Source organism: Cimex lectularius, unplaced genomic scaffold (genome assembly GCF_000648675.2).
Source record: "Cimex lectularius strain Harlan isolate CLEC.00 unplaced genomic scaffold, Clec_2.1 scaffold95, whole genome shotgun sequence".
In the NCBI taxonomy this organism is placed as follows: domain Eukaryota; kingdom Metazoa; phylum Arthropoda; class Insecta; order Hemiptera; family Cimicidae; genus Cimex; species Cimex lectularius.
In genome coordinates this window covers 1532465-1557387 of record NW_019392779.1, presented here as the reverse complement: position 1 = coordinate 1557387, position 24923 = coordinate 1532465, and the positions used below count along the sequence as shown (strand labels likewise).

The following is a 24923-nucleotide window of genomic DNA, read 5'->3' as shown; positions in this document are numbered from 1 at the left end:
TATTCTCCCATCGTTGTGTTCATCGTATCTTATATTGTTATATAGTTGCTATAATTGTTTTTTCTCTTTTTTTCTTCTACTTTTCATTTTTTTTTCTTCGTCGCTTTTATTTTTTTGCTTATTTCCACTACAATCGTAAATTTTGTGTCATTGTACTTCACTTTTCCTTCATCTAAAACTATACTTTTTCTTTCCTCTTACTTTTTATCAGCATACATTCTTTTTCTTTTCATCCAAACCATATTTTCCCGCTTTCCTTTTCTACCACAATCAAATTCTACCTTTCTCCTTTATTCTACTATCATGTTTTCTATTTAAATCTTATTTGCTTTTTATTTTTGGTTATTCTTTTCTTCTTGTTCTATTAAAATGTCTTTACATATTCCTTGCCTTTTCTATTTTCTTTCAAATTGTAAATTACATTTACTTTTATTTTCTCACCTCCATTCAACCTTTTTCCTTTATTATAGTAATATTTTTTCTAGTTAAATCTTATTTGCGTTTTCTTCTTGTTTATCCTTTCCTTCTTGCTCTACTAAATTAAACTTCTACATTCCTCTGTTATCCTTCTTTTCCCCCAAAACTATATTTTTCTTTCGTTTTACATTTTATCATGATAGTTTATTTTATTTTTCTTCTACTTAACCAAAGCGTAGTTACTCTTTCTTTTCTTGCTTGTCCTACATTGTATCTTTTCCTTCATTATCGTACCATTTTTTAAAGTAAATCTTATTTGCTTTTTCTTCTTGTTATTCTTTATTTCCGTTCTACTAAATTGAACTTCTAAATCCTTCGCCTCTTGTCTTGTTCTTTTTTATTGTTTCCACCAAAACAATATTTTTGTTTATTCTTATGTTTTATCATCATATTTTATTTTATTTTCAACCAAACGATATGTTCTCTTTTTTCTCGCTTGTCCATTTCCATCACAATCATCTCTATATTTCCTTCATTATTTTATCATGTTTTCTTGTTAATCTTTTCTTTTTGTTTATTTTTTTCTTCTCGTTCCTTCGAAATGAATTTCTTCATTCCGCGACCTACTTCTTATTATTCTTTTCCACCAAAACCATATTTTTCTTTCTCTTCGTACAACTTTCATGCAAAAACGTGTATTCCCATTCTCCCTTTTCTCTACCCTCTCACCAACCCTTTCACCCTTTCCAGTTTTAAACTCACCAGTTTCCACCGTCACACCTTAGTCCGTCTGTCATAAAGTCACTGTCTCATGTAGCGTTTTCATAACTATTGCAACAAAAATAATTCTGTTATGCAAGATAAGTTTTCATTTATCAAAAGACTCAGTGGAAAAAGCATAATTCGAAAAATCCTATTCTGTTGGGACACAGTTCATGGATTTGTTGACGTTATCCTTTGAAAAGTTGTTATTAGGTACTGGGAAACCGGCTTCCAACAAGATATACTCTTTGCTCTCATTACATTAAGAAATATTATTGTGATTTCTAAGACATACGTGTGTTTAACCAACTTTTCTAATGATGTTATGCTTTCAATATATGCTAAAATTGATTTCTACGCTAAATTAATAGTAAATAGTATGATAGTATTGATAAAGTCTGCGTTTTTTCTTTTTCTTCTGGTTCATAATGGAAAACGATAACGTTCCATCGGACCTTTGTATAAAAATTGCCTTCGGGTTCAAGGAGGGCATTAATCGAGAGGGAAATTAATTTGGCCACAAAGCTTTCATTATACTTTCCCGGCTATGATTGCCAAATGCTCCAATTTATGAGAGACCCGACGACAAAAGGGGCGGTATTTACATTGAATATAATCGGCCATGGGAGATAGGGTTTATCGAAGGGCCATTGTTCCGGGCCACCGGCTTGAAACTTTCCGCTGAAATCCAACCTTTCGGGAAGAGTTTAAAAAAACGCATCGTTTTGGTCCTCCGGGACGGATTTTAGAACATGCAATATCCTCTGGACCGCCTAAGCATTTCCCAACGGTTGGAAATTAAAGGATACATCCTTTTTATGTTGCATTTGCTAAATCTTTCAGATAATTTGATTTCTTCAATTGAATCTCCAATTCATTTTTCCTAATTACATTGAACATTGAAAAAAATTATTATCCACATTTACCATGCCAAAGACATAAATTATCAAATATATTATAAAAGATATTCGTTAATATTGAAAAATACAAGATATTGAAAAATATTTTTTCAAAATTTCAACTACAAATTAACATTTAAGCAAAAAATTAGTAAATTAGCCCTGAAAAGACATTTAAAGCAGAGTTTAGTCCTGCGGGATGGATTTGGGAAATAGCAATATTCTTTGTACCAGTAAACAAGGGTTAAATTGAAAAAATCATTACCTAAATTTTTTCTTCAATTCCGATTACAGAGTCGCATCACTGTCTTCACTATTAAGGAAGTTCATAGCAACGTTTAGTCCTCCGGGCCGTATCCTCAAAAGTGCAATATTATTTAGACCAGGGATCAAAGTAATAGGCCAACTCATTCAATTGATTGGGTATATTATTAGATTATTTTATACTTAATCTTTCGGATAACCCGCTTCACGTCTCGTCATTATTCTTTCCTTATTAGATAGGGGAAAACTGTAATAATCATTACAGACCATTTGGATTCAATTCCTACTGCAGGATCGTATAAATGGTATCACTATTTACAGAAGTTCATAGTAGTGTTTGGTCCTCCGGGACGGACTTTGGAACGGCTATATTCTTTCGACCAGGGGATTAAAGAAATATTCCAACTCGTTCATTTGAATGGATTGAGCTTAGCTCTTTTTTATACTTTATTTGCTTAATCTTTCGATAATCCGCGTCATATCTCGTAATTATTTTTTTCCTATTTACATAATATTACCTAAAAGTTTCATTCAATTTCGATCATAGATTTGTATCACTGGCTTCACTATTAAGAAGTTAATAGCAGCGTTTAGTCTTCCGGGATGGAATGGACCTGAGGACCAAGGCGTTTGCCAACTCGGCAAATTAATTGAATTTTACAGCTTAGTTCCTTTGTATGCTTTATTTTCCTTAATTGATCCGGATAATCCGCGTCATATGTCGCCATTATGCTTGTGTCTTAATTATACATGGATATAATAACTAACTGATGTAATGATTGTCATTACCTCAAATTCAACAGCTAGGTAAAGTTCATACAGATGGCTTCCCTATAGGGAGGCTCATAGCAGCGTTTGGTCCTCCGGGACGGATTTGAGAAGATTCGAATTTTTGTTGGTGTTTACTTAATCTTTCTGATAATCCGGGTCATTCTCTTTTCTTAATTATATATTTCACAAGGGAGATCCTATTACACTTACTAATTATATGGATATTATTTTATAAATTGAAAAAAATTACATCAACAGTCTAGGGGAAAAACGACAAAATTTAAGTGTACAGTTTAAGTTTTTAAAATAAACCGAAGCACGGATTATTACATTACGAGTCTTTTACAAATTATTAGGAGTTGGCGAGTAGGACTGAAAATTTCTACAAAATTTCCTGCTGTTCTTATTGAAAATTCATACTGTGGCTTCTCTTATAAGAGTAATTCAAAGCCTTCTCTCTTACAAAAAGGCAGAAATGGAATTATTTGGAAATATGGACTTTGGGTTTTGGAGTACTGCACCATTGGTAATTGGTCCCAAAATTTTTAAAACTTTAGGCTGTTTGTTTAAAGGGATATTTTAACTTCAGTGGGTTTTTTCTTAATAATGAAAGCGCTAATTTCTCTCTCTTTTTTTTCAAACTCTGAATACTGGCATAACTTAATATTATTTCAATTTTGCGGCGTTTGAGCTTAAACACACAGTTTCGCAAGTATTTTCCATAACAGCTCACCCCATTGGTTTTTGGGACCGACCAGAATTGGCTAATAATCGCCTTATCGCGTTATCAAATTTCTTGTAGTCTGAATTTTTTTTCTTTTGTGAACGGCTTTATCAACGGACAACAAGGGCTTTCGAGTGTTTGCCCATCCGGAGTTCGTTGATCCTTAACCTTGTCCTTCGATTAAACATTCAAGTTGTGCCAAATGTTTTTATTCATCCATTTTTTCAAAACAAATTTATCGATTGGACTTTCTAACCTAGTCGGAAAACAAGTTCCAATGTCAATTTATTGCATCGAACACTTTCAAATAGCCTAATTCTTAATCCGTTAAAATGTAAATTTTCTTAATTAACCCAGTATCCCGGACCTACTGACACCCTGATTAGTGAAAACTTCAACACCTCCCCCTTTGACGCTAAAAATGCGTCTCATGTATCATGAGCTCTGTTGCTTTCGCATGATCAGTATCGATGAAGGATCGTAATAGCCCGACTAAGAATAGGCCAGGAGGTTGATCCGCGGTGTTTTTTGTGCCACAGCCCGAGAATCTGGGGGAGAAAGGTTGTTCGATTTCACATAAATGAAGGGAGTCATTTCTTGGCTCCTTATAGAGAACGAGTAGGAATGCCGTCAGATATGAACATTGTTCTTGACCACGGCAGAGAGTATTTGGGTCAAATTTTCGCAGGATACAGCTGTTTTATTGTATATTTTTCTTTATAGATATCTTATTTTTTGTGCTAATTGAGAGTGAATGTAATTATTAGTGTGAATGTGTTAAGAATACTACAAAAATTTAGCGATTTATGCGATTAATTAATCTAATAATGTAAATCATTCTCACGGTTTGACATATGTGTTTATATTTGCGTGTATTTGTAGATTTGACCTTACAGTACAATACAAATGAAAATATACAAGATATGTACCTGCAATAATATATTTAAATAAATTGTATGAATTCATTCAGTTTTCCTGTCACTGCCTCCACCCTGGATTTTCCAGGGACAAATGGGGACCCTAGGAGAGGGAAAAAAGCAATTGAACAACCCGCGGTTATTCAATCCAGTGTCAATTAATGAGACCTAATGACGATTTATCGCTGATTAATTGCTCAGCTTGAAATTGTCATGTAAATATAAACCGTGTTTAACTCCGCATGAGATTTGAATTTAAAAAATTTAAAACAATATGTGAAGTAGATGAAAATTTGTGATCTAAGCTCACGGATGGCACTAGAGGTGCGATAAAAAAGCGTTTTTGGAGGGCCATTTTGGTAATCTCCAAAAAGAACAAAACTTCGGGTACCTAATTTAAAAAAAATTATCTTTTTGTTACCAATATCACAACCTCAATTTTAGTAACTTAAGAGACCCCAGAGGAGAAATATTTCATTCAGGCGTGGCTGGAGAAAGTAACTTTTTTCCGATAATCTCGGCCATATCGCGAAGAGGGATAGGAAAGGATTTTCCAGTTGATGGCAAACAGTTGTTGTTTACACGGCGGCTTACAAGGCCGTTAATCGGATAGGACTTCCGGGCCTTTTATCAGGCAATTATTTATCCCTTTTTATCTCCCGGTTTGCAGAGTGATTAACGGACAAGGGGGGGATTTCAACCCCCGTCTGAAGGGGGGAATGATCAAGCAAAATATGAATCTTCTTACCTGGGCGTCTCATCTGCTGACCGTCAACACCGACGAAATGGTTCTCTCCTGGAAAAAAAGAATATAAAATTAGACAAATTGTTTAAACAAATTTGTCAGCCTTTCTCGCTGGTTTTCATCCTCATGTTTATCATTTCGACCAACGTCGGATCGATAAAAACCGGAGGTTACGGGCGGATTCAGAGAAGCGTTTAAATTATGCTTTTATTTGGGCCAAGTAAACATGACATGATCGTTTCTTATTCAAATCCATGGGACATCAAAGAAAGGATTTTTGACGTAATCCTATCGATCATGGGTGCAATTTTTGTCCTTGGTGATTTTCTTATCTTGTGGATCAAACAAGTTTAACCAAAGATCCACCACCTGAACAGTCAAAACCTGTCAAATAATAAGGTTTTTATGAACATAAGAAAAATTGATCTGTGAGACACCTTTATATTACAAACATAATCGCTTGGTCCGCTTGGTTATCTGAGGTTGATCATGTCTTTTTTCCTGACATTTGGCTGATTTTGTACCCCGTGATTGCAGTGGTTGATAAAACTATGAACTAGTTAATTTGGAGGAGCATTAGATGTGTAATAGTTAAGTAACTTGTACTTTCATACTATTTTTCCCTGCGGTTCGCAACAGCAGAAGACATCAAATTTTGCCCTCTTCTGACTTTGTTTCGAAATTTCCACCAATTCTTACTTTGATTCCGTTTAAATATTACAAGTTTAATCCGAAGAAAGGGTAGAATTTCTTCGGATCGTACTCCCCAGGATTTGCAGCCGCCCACAGAATTAATAAAGGAAATCCATTCAAGGTCTATAGGTCTTTTCGATATCCCCGGTTTTGAAATCCTTTCCCATGGGGCTATGGGAGAAACGTTTAAGGACGGAAGTGCGTACTTACAGCCGACTCTCTCTCCGACCTGAAAGGAAAGTGCGGAGTGTGATGAAAGTAAGCTGAGGAAGCAGGAGGATGGCAGGTAGTGGCAATTGTGACCCAGTTAGGCCCTCGCCGTGTAATAGAGCCATGCTCTCATTAGATCACGTCAATTGTGTTTTCTCCCCCACTCGAATTCACCCCCCTCGCCAGTTTCACCTCTTTAACCGTCATAATCTGCAGCAAAACCGTTTATTATACGCTTTTCAACATATCCAGGCTCTTAACGTGTTGAATGCCGACGAGGAGGAAGTTGCGCGATCTATCCCTCCCTTTCCGGCAAAGCTCGGGGCTTAATTTTGGTTAATTTCTTTTTTCCGTCGATCGACTATTACAGTTGTTTAGAAAGTGTTTGACTTCAATAAAGACAGTTAGTTGTCGCTTGGTCAGAATCTCATTTGCCTGAGCTTACCCATCACGAGGAAACATACACATAGATTAAAAGAAAATGTGCTACACACACAAGCAACAACCAATATTTCATTTTCAATTTCAACTAAGGATAAATAGATAGATTGAGTGAGAAAAAGATAAGAATATAGAGAATGATACGAGTAGATAAAATGATATAAAATAGATCGGGTAGATACACAGTTAAAAATGGAAACAACACTGGAACATAGAAAAAGAGGCAGGCATAAAAATTATCCAAATTTATTTAACCTCTTATTTCTATACTACTACACATGTATGATTGCGTACTTTTTTCTTTTTGGTTTCAAAAAACAAAACAAGCTGATAATGAATAGAAACCGTGGATTAAAAAACATCCAGTAACTTGCTCATTTCTTTAGAAAACACAATATTAACAGCAATAGTTTTAGCATATTCAACATATTTAAACATTGTATATTTGGTGAAATGTTGCATTGATGTGAAAATATAGAAAATTTATAAGCGGTTTGTAAATAATTGACCGAATGACCTCGTGACCTACTGGTTCAAGTTGCAGAACTTGCACATTGACCTATGTAAAAACATTGATTATATGACATTGATTACGTTTTTCGTTGTTCTGATTATTTCACGATCTGTCTGGAGTCAGAACTTGAAACAGAAGTGAACTTTGGCCAAAAAATCGTAAAACTAACTCGATTCGGAATTGTTAACATTTGAACATGTCTAGCCATTCTGCAACATGAGTTATTTGATATTGTGAAGTTTCTTTTGTTCTTTGTTTTTGATTTGGTCAAGTGTTTGATCATCTGTCAGAAGGTAATTTCTCACTGGCATGCCTGGCAAAAATAGAAAACGAGAATAGGCGGACCAGGATAAGAAGAATCATAAGTAAAGGCGGAAAACCCATTATGTTTTGTTTCAAGAAACCTTTGATAAACAAAAATCTCATATTTAATTGAAAACATATTAAAAAAATTAAAACCAGTTCATTACTTAAAGAAAATAAATAAATGGTCAAAGCTATTTCCTCCTAATAGGTCAAAATTAAAACTTTTGAGTACCTGGAGCAAGAATGGCTTTGGCGAGAATAGGCGGACCAGGATAAAAAGTATCATAGGAAAAGGCAGAAAAATCCACTGTTTAATATTTCAATAAATATTTGGTAATCAAAGCAGATATTTGATTGTAAACATCGATTAACAAACTTAAAAACCTGCTACTTAAAAAAAATAATCTACTTTATTAAGTCACCTAACATACCAAATTGATTGAAATGACAACCTTTTACCTTTGACTAGCTGAAGCTAGCAAGACAAAGCGAGAACAGGAGGACCAAGGTGATCATAAAGGACAATGATCCCAAAAACCTATAATTATTTTCTTTCTGTTCCCCCCCCCAAAAAAAAAATACGAATTTGTTTCTTTTGTATCAAAAAACAAAACTAAGCTGATAACGAATGAAAACCTTGGATTTAAAAATTCAGTAACTTTAGAAAGCAAAAATTCAAATTATCTACAAAACAAATTATCTACGATATTAGTCAACTAACATACCAATTTATTCAAATTCAAACTTATCTTTCAGCACCTGGAGCAATAATGACAAAGCGAGAATAGGCGGACCAGGGTAAAGAAACCAGTTTTTTGTTTCAATAAACCTTTGGAAACAAAAAAGTGGTATTTGTTTCAAAACGTCAATTTAATATCATAGAACCTTCTCTTTACTTTGGAAAAAAACCATCTAACATCCTAAATTTATTAAAATTACAACCTTCTACCGTTGAGCGCTTGGGGCAAGATAGACAAAGCGAGAATGGGCGGACCATGATGATCATAAAGAAAAGCCATTCCTCGATCATGATGTAGGAATAAAATCTTGACAGGAAACCTGCATAACCTTTTTTCCTTTCCGGGTTCACTGGTAACTATCTCCTTTTTTCCACTTCGACCTAAAAGTATTGTCGAATTGACCCTTATTTATTTCCTTTCCCCGGATAGTGCACTTTTAAGGCGTGAGGTATACTAAAATGATCTAAATTATTTGACGCCTTTCTACCACACCAATTTTTTTCTTTCACTGTACGGATTTATTATCTTTAGCATCGTAGAATACTCGCTAATTGGTTTACAACACTTAAATAATTAATTAAATAAAATAATTGTTGACAGTTTTTTAGAATTAGGCTAGCAGGGTTGTATAACGTAACAAATAACAGGGTTTGCATTATCAAATTTGATTAGCCACATTTTGGAGTACATTTAACCTTAAATAGCGACAGATAGATTGGAAAATGGAGACATACGTACACAAATACAGAATGAAAACGGAAGGAGGTATATAGACCATAATTGATAGGTATGTTACCTATAGTTAAGTAGATAGGTAAGTTAATAGGTCAGATACATGTAGTTAGGTACAATAGGCAAAAATTGAAAGTGGTTGATTGATATCCACGTATATGGACGTACTTGGATGTACAATCGCTGACATATAAGCAGACTTGAAAGCGGACGTTTTGGACCGCCTTGCAACGCTAGGTTTCACAGATTTCACGTTGATTGAAAAGAATCATCACTTAGTATGAGGTAGTAGAGGAAATTATTTAAGTATTCTAGGGCAAGAGATGTATTACAAAAATTTGATTATCTCGATAAAAATGAGTTTGTCCTCTTTCATTACCAGTGGACGCCGAATAAATAAAAATAGAAGTTATCAGTACCAGGTTCAAGATCAGGGCATTCACAATCAACCCGGACAACGGGGCAAAACAAACAAACGGGGGTTCGAACGGCCCCTTCCGAAACCAAGGACCGACACCCGATACGACCTGTTTTCAAAGGGAAGATCACCTAAGAAACGTGTCCGGTGTGCCGACAATGCGGCCTGCGTGCAGTCTCCTTTTGTGAAGGGAGGCGACAATGGGCCGGCTATGAAACCCGCAGTTACAAGCTTCCTGGTGTGATACCTAGACGGACCTTGGGGGGAAACAGACCGGAGACTTGATGAAAAAATACGCGCTTGTTTCGACTGAACTGGATTTCGTACAGAGAAGAAAAATAAATGACACGACAATAAGCGGACCCAACGGTGTTGGGTGAATACAAAACCTGAATAGTCGAGACATCATCCCATGACGACCCAGAGATGTTCAAAAAGAAAAAATCTCAAAAATTTTTCCCCAAAACGTTTTCCCTTTCTTTTTCTGGGATTGTCAAACGTCTTGTGAAATTATTTATAAGCGAACTGCACTATTTTTCATGTAAATCTACCATATTCAACTTCCCCCTGAAGACATTTGATTTTCTGCTTTATAGCTTTTCCTCAAGAGATAACGTAAAATTTTAAATGAAAAACCAACTCGGAAAAGTACATAAAAACACTACTGTCGAATAATCTCACTGGCGATAAATACTGCGAGATGAAAACTATCTCTGGAAACTTACCCGCCGTCGGCAATTTCACATCTCTTTTGTAAAAGGAGAGCACACAATATTAAGGAAAAACAGGGTTAATAAAAATCTAATATTATAGTAAATAAAACATTTTAAAAAACCTCTATAAATTTGTACAGATGGGAGAAATTTAATTATTTATTGACCTCACATCATAAATTTATTTTCTATTACATGAATATAAATATCATAAATAAACTTTGTCGCCAAAGATGGCTAAATGCTTAAAGGCGCCTGGACAGTCAATTTTAAAGTCGATAAGTAAACCCAAATGATCAGAAACGACTAAATTACAGGTTCATTCAACAATGTAAAGAAACTTTAATTAAAGGGGTAGGCAACGACTTAACCATATTTTGTTTTTGCTGGTATGCTTAAAGAGCCCAACCCCTTCTATTATCATGTTAATTACCCCTATTATGGAATGTTATCACCCTTGTTTGCGTACGTTTTGTTTAAAAATTACCATGAGTAATGAATGAGTACATATGATCAAAATGTTGTGGTTTGTTTAGTTTTATACAAATGAGAAATAGTTTTTGAGTGTATTAAACATGTTCTTTTCGAACTTAAGAGACACTTCTCACAATGGATGTGTTAGAAGTATGAAAAAAGGCGTTTAACTTAGCGAAAAAGGTCGTAAGAATATTTTCTATAATTATTCAGAAATCGTGAGAACAAAGTGAATTTAAACAATGAAAAAAAATTTTTTTTTATATTCAATCAAAGTTACGCATAAAACAAACACTATGAGTGAGTAGAAATACTTTGATTGAATATAAAAAAAAATTTTTTTGCATTGTATAAATTCACTTTTTTCCACATCCTACATGTATTTGTTATATTTAAACAATGTTTATAAATCCCAGGCCCTGAAGATGATCTCAATAAAGATCGAAACGTTGGCACGATAAAGAAAATGTTTTTTTGAAACCTACATGACACCAGACCGCATCTCACGATTTCTGAATAATTATCGACCAACGGTCACTAATCCCCGCACATTTTCTATTATGTTCACGTTTTATGGGTTTGTTCAAAAGTACAAATTGTTATGAATTGCGTATAAAAAAACGCTTTGAGTATTTTACGCTCAATTTTTTTCCCAACTTAAGAGACTGTACATTCACTGGATCGAGCTAATTGAAACAAAAACCTCTAACATAAACACAAATTATTTTCTTTACTGTTGACATTTGTACATTGTATATTTTTTATAACTATAAACTGTAGTTAATATCATAGCGGGTATATTCTTTGTCAGATTTTTTTATGAATTTCAACCCCTTCTTTTTTTACGTTAAGTCCTCACCCTTGTTTTATTGCATATTTACATAGGAAGAATCAATAATCGTAGGTTTTTGAGAACATATGGTACTTATTCAAAACATAACGGGAAAAACTGGGTTTGAGTGTTTCTCACAAGTTCTTTTCATATTTTAGAGATTGTCTGTCTCAGTGGATAGCGTTGACTAAATAAAAGATATTTAATTGCGAGAAAAAGATCCAAAACATATTTAGTTTATGTTAATTTTTATATTCGTCTATTATTTGTTAATCTTTTCGTCTTTCTTTAAATCTATAAACTCTAATGGCATAGTAACCATATTTTTGAACATTTATGCAGCTTATCCTCCTTTCTATCATTATGTTCATTATTAATATATTACGAAATTTCAATACAATTTTGTTTTGGCACATTACCATAAAATAAATCTGAAATGATGGATGTATTTGAGTAAATATTGATATTAACTGTAGTTGAGTGTATCGCGTTAATTCTTTTCTTACTTAAGAGATGGCCAATCCCAATGGAGAGGGTTGAATATGTAAAACATGGTATTTAATTGTGAGATTAAAACATCTTTATTTTGTAATCGATTTAACGTTTGTACAGGTTTTCTGAGTTTTGAAAATTACAAACTGTAATTAATGATATAGCGAGCATATACTATGTCAATGCTCTTATGAATCTTATCCCTTTTAATCGTTATTTTAATTGTCGATATATTATGATCCATCATCACCCTAACTGGCTAGATTGAATCAAGAACGAAGGGTATATTTGAGAAAAATTAAGTAATTATTTAATATATATACATGAGAACTATAAATACTCAATTAATTGTACACAATTTTTTTCGAAATGAAAAATTTGTGTCACAGGCGGGATTCGAATTATATATTTAAGAGAAGCTGATAAAATTTAGTACATGAGAACTATGTTTGAGGGGGCGTCGGTGGCCGCAACGGTTTATGCGTGACACGGCGCTCATCCCTGTAAGGTAAAGGTCCCGGGTTCGAATCCAGCGGCCTGCATCGAACCCGACACATACTTACAAATGGGCTTTTTTTCAAAAACTCCGGCACCCTGAGGGTTTCTATGACCTCTGCTGTTACGAACCCTCGTAAAAAATAAACTATGTTTGAGTGTTCATTGATAAGCGATGGTCTGTCATAGAGTAGACTAAATAAAATATATTGTAATAATATAAATTAATTATGCGACAAATATGGAATTTCTTACTTTTTTCTTGCTTTGTACATTCATTTAATGTTGTTCAGGTTTTTTCTTTTTATATATAATATAAACAAGTATATTTTTTGTCAGAGCTTTTGTGATTTTGTGAATTCTATTTTTTATCTTCTTCTTTTTAAACGAGGGTCTGCAACCAGCAGAGGCCATATAAACCCTCAGGGTGCCGGTGTTTTTGAAAAAAAAAAAAAAAAAAAAAAAAACAGTTGTAAGTATGATCCCTAACCGCTTGATTCGAACCCGGGACCATTACCTTACAGTGATAAGCGCCGTGTCAACGATTAAACCTTGCGGCCACCGACGCCCCCATGTTTCCTTCTATTATGTTAATTGTTAATGTATTACGAAGTTTCAACATAGGTAGTGTTTCGTTGTTTGGCACGTCACCATAGAGTAAGCCAGAAATTATGGTTGTATTTGAGGAATTGTTTTAATTAACTGTTTTAGTGTACCACGCCGGTTCTTTTCATACTTAAGAGATGGCTCGCTAATGTAAATACAACATAAATAACTTGTTAATCTTTACAGAGCATTACTAATCTTTTTACACTCTTTAGTTTAAAAATAAAGGAAATTAGTTCACTTTCATATTTTCCAAAGCCAACTTGTTAATTGAATTAATTTTTTTTAAAACTATTTCTTAAAAGCGTGGACGGTCGTAGCGTCGGTTACAAGATCCAACTCCTGGGTGTGCCGCGATAGTCTACAGCGGTTTAGGGCCGCCGGAAGTCTCAGCGAAGAGAAGGTAGTGGTCGACCGCGATATACGACAGTTAGGATCGATCGTTTTATTGGTCTTACCGCACGACGGAACCACCATTTAACGGTTTTCTTGACAGGTAATCAACATAAAATTTTAGGCTTCGTGACAATAGCGTAGTCTCTAAAGGTCCAGCGACCACTATTCAAATCAAAATCTCGCTTAGACACTTGAACAACGGGACGATTCTCTTCACAGACGAGTCTTGGTCATCAGATGATCGGGACCGTGGGTTGAGACGACGAGGAGATCGCTTTGGCTTCATGTGCCATGTGTGAGTCACAACCTTTTCAAAGACAGCCAGTTATGGTATGGAGTGGAATCAACTCCTATGCGCGTACCGAACTGATTATCATATAGAATGGGTCATTGACTGAATAGGTACATTGACTAGCGGCATGTAGCATGTAACTCGAGTTCTCACCCATTACTTGGAGGATGTAGGAACAATGAATTGGCCGATAGAAGGGTTATGCCGCAAAGAGACGGTTTAGACAGTAGTCGAATAACTACAAACTTTGCTCTTGTTGAAGAATGGGATTCTCTTTCAAGACGAAATCCCCTTACGGCCCTCTGCGAGGACAGAGGGGTAATACGAGTTATTAAGAGCAAAACTAGATAGTAAATTATTAGATAAATTGATAATAATTTATATGATTGTAGTAATTATTAAATGATTTTCCAGCGTTTTGGTACATTTTCTTTCAAACCATCAAAATCAACTAATTATTACTAAAACTCATGAATTCCTGACCTAGTTTAATTTGGGTTACATTATAATAAGTATGTTTTAATAACATACTTTTATGTTTACTTAAATACTTTTAACGTTTATAACGATAAAAATACATATGTTTGAAATATACTACCTACGAGTTTCCGGATTTTGTCTTTAAGTGGATTTTAAAATAGACATTTGATTTTCTTTGAACTGGGCAATATTTGTAACTAAATATGTTTCTGTAAACCTCTGTGGTTATTTTTTAGTGATAGTGTTCGTTTATATTCAATTAGTATATAACAAATTAGCATATTAATTAGGTACCAATACAGGGTGGATCAACTTTTATAGTGCACCCATTTAATTCGGAAACGCTTAACTATAGAAAAAAATTGTTCTCGTACCCCAAGTTAAGTTTGGCGTGAAATCGCGTGGTTACAGATTTAACATAACTTTCTCATCTAGCTGCATCCATCGGGCATACCTCATAAATGGTCAATCCTATCGAAATTTTTCTTTCAGTAAAAGTGGCATAAAATCAGATCTAGAATCAAACTTCACAATAAAAATAGGGCTTCTTATTCAAAATAACAAAGTTATTGTCATTTCCCAGCATTATGAGAATGTTTGGTTATATCTCCAACCACCACGGAATTCCTAGCCAAAATTAACTTGGGGTTTGTATAAGACCATTTTTTTGCTAATCTAATCGTTTTCGAAATAACCAAGGGGGGCCATCTTGTTTCAAAAAGCATACCCCCGTCTTGTGTCTTCCGTCGGCCATACCTCATAAATGGTCAGTCCTATCAAAATTTTTTTTCAGTAAAAGTGGCATAAAATCAGATCTAGAATCAAACTTCACAATGAAAATAGGGCTTCTTATTTAAAATAACAAAGTTATTGTCATTTCCCAGCATTAGGAGAATGTTGGGTTAAATCTCTAACCACCACGGGATTCCTAGCCAAAACTAACTTGGGGTTTGTATAAGACCATTTTTGCTAATCTAATCGTTTTCGAAATAACCAAGGGTGCCATCTTGTTTCAAAAAGCATACCCCCGTCATGTGTATTCCGTCGCGCATACCTCATAAATGGTCAATCCTATCAAAATGTTCTGTTCAGTAAAAGTGGCATACAATAACCTCTGGAATCGAATTGTACAATAAAAATACGGGATTCTCATTTAAAATAACAAAGTTAGTGCCATTTCCCAGCTAGATGAGAAAGTTAGGTTAAATCTGTAACCACCACGCAATTCCTCGCCAAAATTAACTTGGGGCTTGTATAAGACTATTTTTTGCTAATCTAATCGTTTTCGAAATAACCAGGGGGCCCATCTTGTTTCAAAAAGCATACCCCCGTCATGTGTCTTCCGTCGGACATAACTCATAAATGGTCAATCCTATCAAAATGTCCCGTAAAAGTGGCATAAAATAATGTCTAGAATCGAATTGTACAATAAAAATAAGGGATTCTTGTTTAAAATAATAGTGTCATTTCCTAGATAAGAAAGTTATGTTAAATCTGTCACCACCATGCGATTCCTAGCCATAATTATCTTGGGGGCGTGATTAATACCATGTTTTGCTAAAGTTAATCATTACCGAATTAATTGAGTGGACTATGGAAGTTGATTCACCCTGTATATATGAAATAGGAAGATCACTTTTGCTATTTGGTACACTATCAGAATAAAAAGTAACCAGGTTTACAAAATAGAGTATTCAGTTATTAAATTTTGATGGACAAAATAGTTTGAGTGGGTTTGGCAAATGAACATTATAAATTTTCTAAAAATAGATATTCAGTTTTGCTACAAATTATTTTTGTAGTTCAAAATTCAATGAAATTTGAAGTTACATAATACTGATTTGGTTTGATTATTTTTTGTTTCTATAATTGTTATTCAAACATTTCATGAAAGAAAGACCCGTAAAATACTCTTTCGCTTTAGATTATGTCTAAAGGGTTATTTGTTGTCAAACTTTAGTTGCTATTTCACATTATTTTGTCGGTTCTATTTTTAACAATGGAATGTCAACGTTTCAATACTGATAGATGAAAATTGGCCTCGACTCGAGGATTCTTTCGTAGGATGTTGAGCCGAATTTTCATTTCCAATTTGCGAATAGACCGCCGGGATGATCCGATGCAATAAAAGCCGATTTCGAACCGGGTCGACCCAGATGAACTCGAAAGGGGCGGGATAAACGCCAGTTCTCCACAAAACACCCAATTGATTACACAAGACCTGAATTCCCCACCGTTTTTCTCGCTACTATTTTTACGCTGTTTTTCTCATTCCCGATGATCCAGAATAGAGCGGAAATTTATAGCCGAAGGTGGTTTAATATTACGTTTTCAGCCGTTGTTAACCTATTTCCCCGGTCGGTTTACATAAATAACGCCACATGTTAAGGACCCTTTCGGTTTCGGGGCCGACTCGTCGTTGGGGGGGGGGAAGGTCCACTTGTCCTCCGACTCTTTAAATCACGGCTGTTGACGCCCCTATAAATTTATCCGAGGCAAATTGAAATTTACGCTAAACGCCCTGGATAAACGACTTCGCTAATTCATTTGGGCGTTGGCCAAATTTTAACGCGTTTTCCATTCCAAGGGGTTTTTCGAGTTTTCCGACCCTTCGATATCTTGACTGTCCAAATCGGAGGTTTGACGGAAAATTCCCCTACTTGTGCACGATTTTCAATCCGGCTATCTCGGATTCGGAGATTACGTGCGGAAACGGTTGCAAAACCGAACTAGGACAACGGATCTATTATAGAAGCGGAATTGGCCAAATATGTTGACCTGGATAACACAACAAATAAATTATAACAAACAAACTAAAGTTCATATTGTTTTAAACCATTTCAACTAAAAAAAATATTTAAATTGAGCGATTATTATAGAAAATAAACTCTGCCATACATTTTATTTTAAAAAAATCATAATCGTTGAGAAGGCAATTGAAAAGCATAAATTAAGCTTCATTCCTTTTAAATCTTAGCCAATCACAATTTTTGCACAAAAATTTCTATTTAAACTAATTTATCCAAACGAATAAGTTCATATGATCGATATCTTTATATTACCGAATTTTCTAGCGATTTCTTATAATCTTTTATTTTTTAAGAAATGAAATACTCAGGGAGGCTAAATTTATTTAAAACAGTCCATTTATGAACATTGTCGAACAACAAAAAAAGTGATTAAATAAAAATATCTTATCGCATATATTATCTTCGCATTTTTCGTTGAGCAAGGGAGTAATTAAACACACACAAGTGTATAGGCTAACCTGGATAAACGGTTTTGCTAATTTATTTGGACATTTGCCACTTGATAGTTTTCGCGCAACCAGTGGGCAACCGTAAAATATCAGACATTTTAAACAGACAGTCTGCATACATGACACAAAGAGTTGGAGGGCAACGAACGAATTTGCTAATGAAAAGGTGGTAGCATTCAAGAAGCTCTTGGGCATAGATGGCCCCTAGAGAGTCTAATCTGCAGAAAATGGGTCATCCTAACCAGATTCAGAATCGGTAGTATGAGGTTGACACATGGACAGTTGCTATGTGTCGAGCAGAGGTTCAACCCAGTTGATTGAAAAATGTCATGCCTTGGCTTCAATTAGAGAGCGTGTTCGACTTGAGATTTGTACTCACTGGGTTCGCTCAGTCTCGTTTTTTCCACCTGGGTTGACAATGGTTAGGAATGCAAATTTTTCTTCAGCAGAATCTTTTTTATGCACCTGCAACCATGTTAACTCTCTCTCTCTCTCTCTCTCTCTCTCATTCCCTTCTCTCTCTCTCATTCCCTTCTCTCTCTTTCTCTCATTCCCTTCTCTCTCTTTCTCTCTCTCTCTCTCTTTCAATCTCAATCTCAATCTCTCTTTCTCTCCCACCCTCCCCCTCTCTTCCTCCCTTTCTCCATGTCTCTCTCGCTCCCTCCCTCCATCTCTCTATTTCTCCCTCTCCCTCTCCTCTTACTATCTCTGTCACTCTCTCGCTCCCTCCCTCTCTCTCACTCTCTCTCTCTCTCTTTCAATCTTAATCCCTCTCTCTCTCTCTCTGTCTTTCTCTTCTCTCCCTCTCTCTCTCTCGCTCTCGTCGCTCTCGCTCTCTCTCTCTCTCTCTCTCTCTCTCTCTCTCTCTCTCTCTCTCTCTCTTTCAATCTCAATCCCTCTCTCTGTCTTTCTCTCCCTCTCCCTCCCTCTCCCTCCCTCTATCTCTCCCTCCCTCCATCACCCCCTCTCTCAGTCTCTCTCTCTCTTTCTCCCTCTCTCTCTCTCTCTCTCCCTCCCCCTCTCTTTCAATCTCAATCTCTCATCTCTCACTTCATCTCTTCCTCACCGAATATGTACATTCAAACGATTTTAGTTTCTTTCAAGCAACATTACAACATTGGTCCTCCAAGCGGATGTCTCAAATAACACTGCCCACTTGATAGTCAGAATTGCCATTCTACTGTATAGGTTTTTTTTAATCTCTGTTAAATTTCTTATTGCAAGTGTAACAAGTTTGGTGATATATTCTGTGTCAACTGTTTCGTGAGAATGTATTTATAAGCCTGAATGTGTTTAGTACAAAAGCGTCGATAGATGGAACCTCAGAGGATTAAACGTTATAAAGAAATTGGTCCACTCTCATTGATGACTTAAATGAACGGTGTATCTGACAGTTACAGCAATTTCACTATGTCATCTGATTCCGAAAATTGCAGTGACTATATAAACTATGAAATGAAACCAACGTGGTTATATGATATATGCTATGTTAAAATTCTTTTTCATGCGATGCCTTGACATTCACAGATATTCGGGACAATGAGAGAGCAGTAATAAAAAATTTGTAAACACCTTTTATTACATTTAAAAAAAAAGTTCCCTGAAAAGTTTAAACGTGAAACATACGTTGGTTAATGGGTTGTGGGTTTTTAATTTGATTTCCTTGTGGTGATAATCCTGTTTGTTTTTATGAAAAGAATTTCTCATACAAGAAATTCAGAGTGTATTAACGTCGTAAATGATTATATTTAAATTACAATGACAATAGCCGGAAGAGGATTAAAGGCCCCCCGGTGTGCAGTGTAGCGGATGCAAACGGACCTGAGCATGAAGGTATCGCTGCAAGTGCACCGGGTAGAAGGGCCCACCTTCCCTTCTTAAAGAGCATAAATGGCTTAGACGAGTTGCGAACAAAGGGCGAGTGTTTGGGTTAGCCGTTATTGTGATGCCGGGCACACCTAATTACCAGCGGGGTGTGGAGTGTGCGGACCGCACAATGGCGACCGGGTATCGCCGCATCCTCTGATTTATGCACTGCCCGCCCATTTACATAATTCCTCGCGTCTTTTGTGGCTGTGGGCCTTTTGAAAAGGGAGCCTCATGAGAAAACGGCCTATATCCATATTGAGCAGGAACGGCCCGGCAACGGATCCTGGGTTCCAAATTTTGTCACCGCGCCCGTATATATGCCAGTACTAAAATCAATATGCAAATATAAACATGACCGTTCCAAAAATGAAGCCTATAACCTCAAAAAACAGAAGCACCATAAACTAAAAGCTAATTTTGAAGCTTTAGCTGAGATCTCTTGGCATCAATGGTGTTGTTGATCAATTCACGCCAACAGTGAGGTAGGACATAGTTACAACAGTTGACATTTACTATAATCAGCAAATAATATTAAAAAAAGTCTCAGCCTTGGTCTTTAGCCGATATCCATAGAAATCAAGAGTCAACCTTAGAAATTAACAGGCGAGTGGTGTTCTAGTTTGATTCAAAGATCACAGAAACTGATCCATTCTTTATATTATCGTTAAAATAAGCAATATTTTTGTTTGCAACTACTGGTTGTCCCTACCATCATTGCATCCACAATTTGTGGTCATTACCTTCACCGGCAAGTAGGCAGAGGTCAGTACGGTCATCATTCAATGTTGGGATCGGCTCAATCAATAAAATCAAACAACGGGTTCAAAATAAACTCAGACCTTGGATCTTCAGATGATTAATACGTTAAAATTTGACAGATGAATTAATAAATGGGAAAAAAGTTGCAAACAGATTCCTTGCTTGGTCCTTAACTGGCGAATGAGTTGAAAGTCTGAATGAGTCTGCAGCGAAATTTGACGGACCCGGAGAGCGATTGGTTTAAATTAAAATAAAATGAAACAGACGAAATTGTAATTTATTTTTTTATTGATTTGTTTTTTAACGGATGCCCTTGGTCTAAAACGTGTGGCAGCGATACTTAGCGGACTCATTTCGGGCATTTTGGTTTGATTATTTTACACTATGAAGTCCGTTAGTTCTCATTGAATAAGATATCTTTGTAACTTAAATATTATTTTGTTTGCGATAAAAGTCTTAAGATTAAGCTATCAGGCCTGGTGGGGTTTGAAAACAAAAAGGGGCCAAATATTTAAATCTGGTCCGTCCTTTCTCGCTGTCGTTCAAAAGAGAAAATTTCATCGGAAATTCGGTTGATATTAATTAATTATGACCAGATTTAATTTTTTTAAGGCCGGCCAACAGCTTTAAATGGCAATAGACCCAAAATAATGATGAAATGCCATTATTTCCCGGTTTTTGAGTACTCGCCGGCTGATAACAATTGCAAATAGCGACCGTTTGCCTGCGACATTGGGAAGATAACGTTATTAACCGCAGACGATTATTTTTCTCCTAATTTTTTCTGTTAAGGTTGATTTCTTTAAATACAGATTCTTGTATAATTAAGTCCAAGGAGGAGATATTTTACTTAGTTGCAACTTAAAAAAAAAGTTTCCTGACTAGAATGCTAGTTCCTTCTCCCTTGGAATGTACCAGGGATGGCCTCCTCAAGTTGTAAAGTGTAATTTTTCTTATAATTTCATTGAAATTAGAATGTCGTAAATCTGGCAAGAGTGACCGACCTGTCGAAAGGCGTCCGACCCGTTTTACCCGGTGGGTATTTCAGTCGTGTGTACCGATTCGTCTTGCAAATTAATAGCGGTTCAACGGACGGGAAACTTGTAAATATTTTGAGCGGGATGAGGTTCAAGAAGAGTAATATTGGAGGAGGAAAAGCAGAAAAAACCAGGGACGATTGAGATTCTCTATAGAACGGACATTGATAAAAATCGTGCTTTGTTGTTTAAACACGAATTAATATATAATAATAAGAAGAATAATGAAATCTTCCTCAGGCAAATACAATTATGGGGCTACGATCTTACTGACCAATTTTCCACGGATTAATCGTAAATATCTTCTTCATCACTTTTTTCACACCCGAACAAGACTATAGGGGTATTCACGATCTTTGTGTTAACCCTGTTAACTCTGTTAGGTCCTGTTCGATCGAGAAAAAAAATGACGAAGACTTGGTAGAATCGGCTAATTAACATTGCTCGATCTAACAGGCCAGGGCCAATGTTAGATGTTAAATCCATTACAGTTCATGGTCCGATTGACCAATTAACATTTTTGCAATTAATTCATATTTATGAAAGGTATTGGTTGAGATAAAAAAGTCAACGTCACGAACAGGATTCGAACCACTACTCTACCACTTGAGCTATCGTGACTTGGATCCGCTCGGACACCAACTTCCCATCTCAACCCCACCTCTCGAATTTTCCCTCCTCAATTAAACTAATTCACAATAATTTCTATATTGTGTACATCAATGTATAAATTAATAGTCATATCTTAAATGTATTTGTATAATTTAAAAAATGTTTTATAAATCCCATGCCCTGAAGATGATCTCAATGAAGATCGAAAAGGTGGCATGATAAAGAAAATATTTTTCTAACTTACATCGCACCAGACTTCGTCTCACGATCTCTAAATAATCATTATTTATTCCGATCACTTTGGACATATGGAGTGGAACTGTGGGGTTCTGCCAAGACATCGAACATCCAGGGCAATAATCATTCCAATCAAATGTCCTCAACCAAATCATTACTTCCTCCACACACTGTCCACAACAACTTCAACATTTCTTTTATCAACGAACTGATTGGTACCCGATTCCAAAAGTTTCAGTTGATCCTTTTTAAAAAAAATAGTTCCTACTCACAGTAAGTTGTTTTGCAACGATCCGGATTTCGAGCCTTTTAGCTCATCATCAGGTTGAAGGACTTCTACAACCACGTCTCTCGACATGAATTGCCAAAGTGAACCCGCTGATACCTCCGCCAACGCGACGTTCCAATTAGCAGCTGATTTTTTTAATGGCGCTCAATTTGAACGTGCGAAACGCGGAAATTATAACACAAATAAATATTATACTAGTAAATACTTAATATTATTAAATTACTATAAAAATAATAACAATTAAAATAATTAGTTTAATTATTTGGATGTTTGATATTATTTATGTACATATTTAAAATGGGAGGTAGATCAAAATCTGTTATATTATTAATGCATTTATCACCATGTTCAATTTTACATTTTTTAATTTCAAATTTCTCAAACCAATCTAATTCTTTCCCTTTGTTGAAACTATGTAACACTCTTGTATTTAGATTTGAATTGAAATTATGTTTTGTTTCTTTTAGATGGTCCTTAAATTCCGAAAATTTGCTCGATTTAGGCAAGTGTTCTTTTACTCTTGTTTTTATTTCTCTACCGCTTTGTCCTATATATTCAATATCACAATTGAGTTGGTAAACCCCGCTTTTTGTCAAGTTGTCTACTTTGTCTTTAGGTTTTGAGAGGATGTTTTTAAGTGAACCCGTACTTCCAAAAGCTATTCTAAAACCTTCTTGTTTAAAAATTTTACTAACTTTTTCCGATAATTCACCAATGTATGGCAAACAACGGAAACCTAATGATTCATTTGTGGTGGGGTGGCTGAGTCCTATTTGTTGATTAATTTAAAGTTAATTTTTTTATTCTTTTAACTAGCATCCTATCAATAAATATTTCTTGATACCCGTTGTTTTTACCTAACCTTTGCTAAGGTTTTAATAGTTTTTAATTCTTTTTTATGGTTATCAGCGGAAGTTTGGCTCTACCCTCTTGATCCTAACCCTACTGCTCGAGCCCTCTCCATTTCCAACCCTGGAACCGCCACATCGCCTTAATCAACGATGGCTGGCGTAGGTGGTGACCGTTTGGAAAAAAAAAGTTTTGAAATCACATTTGTAATATGTACGAATAAGTGTCGGATGAAAAAAAAAATAATAAAAAAATTAGACTTTTTTAAATCTCATCGAAGGCTCTCTGATCTTCATTTAGATATTTTTAAAAATCTAAATTGGTTTAAAATAAAAGAAGAAAATTAAGGTGTTTAGTTGAGATAAAAAAGTCAGTGTCACGAGCCGGATTCGAACCCACGATCTTCGGCTTGATACGCCGCTACTCTACCCCTTAAGCTATCGTGACGTCGATCCACTCGGGCGCTAACGTCTCGTCTCAACCCTACCTTTTGAATTTTCCCTCCTTTTTGCCATTTTTCAATTCTCTTAATTAATTGAATGATATTAATTGGTCAAGCGGACCACGAAAAATAGTGAATTTAATAAAAGAAGAAATGTTCTTTTCGTATTGTTAAAATGTTATTTAATCAATTGCAAATTTTAACAAATATACACCGCTTGGTAAATCATCCTTGGAGAGTAAACTGTTAGCCCTTCCAAACAATAAATCCATAAAAAAATTCAGGTATTTACGCCAAAGTCGGAAATCGTACAAAAGGGGGAAAATAAATAGGGGAGATTTACAACAAAAGCCAGACTTCCTATTGTCGTTCAACCCTAACAGAAAAAACATTTGTATATAAAATAAATGTTAAGCGTCTAAGCTGAGATCTAATAACTACGGATACTAACCTATGGATCATTAACCAACGACAAGGGAAAAAATTAGTTTTAATTTATTACCCTGATAACAGTTAACCCTGGTGTCGGTTTAAAAGTAAAACCATTGAATTTTATTTATAATTAATTCATGTTTGATATACCCGTTGCATTTTATCTTGATAAAGTTGAGGGAATAATCAAAGAACGTGTTGAACGTGTCGGTAATCGTAAATAAAAGATTTCTTGTTGTTTTTCAGATGAGCTATGTGTCCGCTTAGGCTCGCTTGTTTTCACCTTTGCCAAGCCTTGAATTTAGCCCATCAAAGCCAGGTTTGACTTAATTTTTTTGAAAATCAGTTTATTAAAATGAGATATGTCTTTTAATTTTATTTTTTAAATGAATTTTGGTCCAGTCTTGCTTGTTGTTTGATGTTGAGTGAACTTTAGTTCTTTCGAATGACAGTTAGAGGTATTTATTGTTCTAAAATTGAACATTTTTTGTTGAAAGAACATTTTTTTTTCTTGTGATTAATAATATAATAAAGTTTTTATTATTAATGAAACAGCAAGGTCAAGTCATTATTCGAGGATTTTAGCGCACTAAGCAACTAGGTTTCTCCGGAATTGTTCCAACCCCTGAAAATATTTAGTGTTTGTGCTTTTTTTTCCTTTATATTTTGTATAATACTTTCAACTGAAATTTTATTTTTATTTATTTTTAATTTTTTTGGAATCGTCCGTCCGAGGACGTTCTTCCTTTGTTCTGCGATTTTTGTTTTTTCGCCCGTCCTCCGGGGCACAAAAGGTGTGTGTGTT

The 24923-nt window shown here is 35.3% G+C and overlaps 1 protein-coding gene and 1 long non-coding RNA gene across 7 annotated transcripts in view; one reads left to right on the top strand and one right to left on the bottom strand.

The window, feature by feature from the left end:
• LOC106667812 (ecdysone-induced protein 74EF) overlaps positions 1-24923 on the bottom strand; it is a 305166-nt gene that overhangs the window by 44575 nt on the left and 235668 nt on the right. For all 6 annotated transcript variants that reach the window (XM_014396001.2, XM_014396005.2, XM_014396003.2 and 3 more), the window contains one exon: positions 5503-5550. In XM_014396001.2, coding sequence (XP_014251487.1) covers positions 5503-5550 — 48 coding nt within the window. The remainder of the gene's footprint in view (positions 1-5502; positions 5551-24923) is intronic.
• Positions 1-24923, top strand: part of LOC112127191 — a 120897-nt gene that overhangs the window by 56627 nt on the left and 39347 nt on the right. Inside the window, exon 2 of the long non-coding RNA XR_002910452.1 lies at positions 24365-24437. This is a non-coding gene — a long non-coding RNA (uncharacterized LOC112127191). The remainder of the gene's footprint in view (positions 1-24364; positions 24438-24923) is intronic.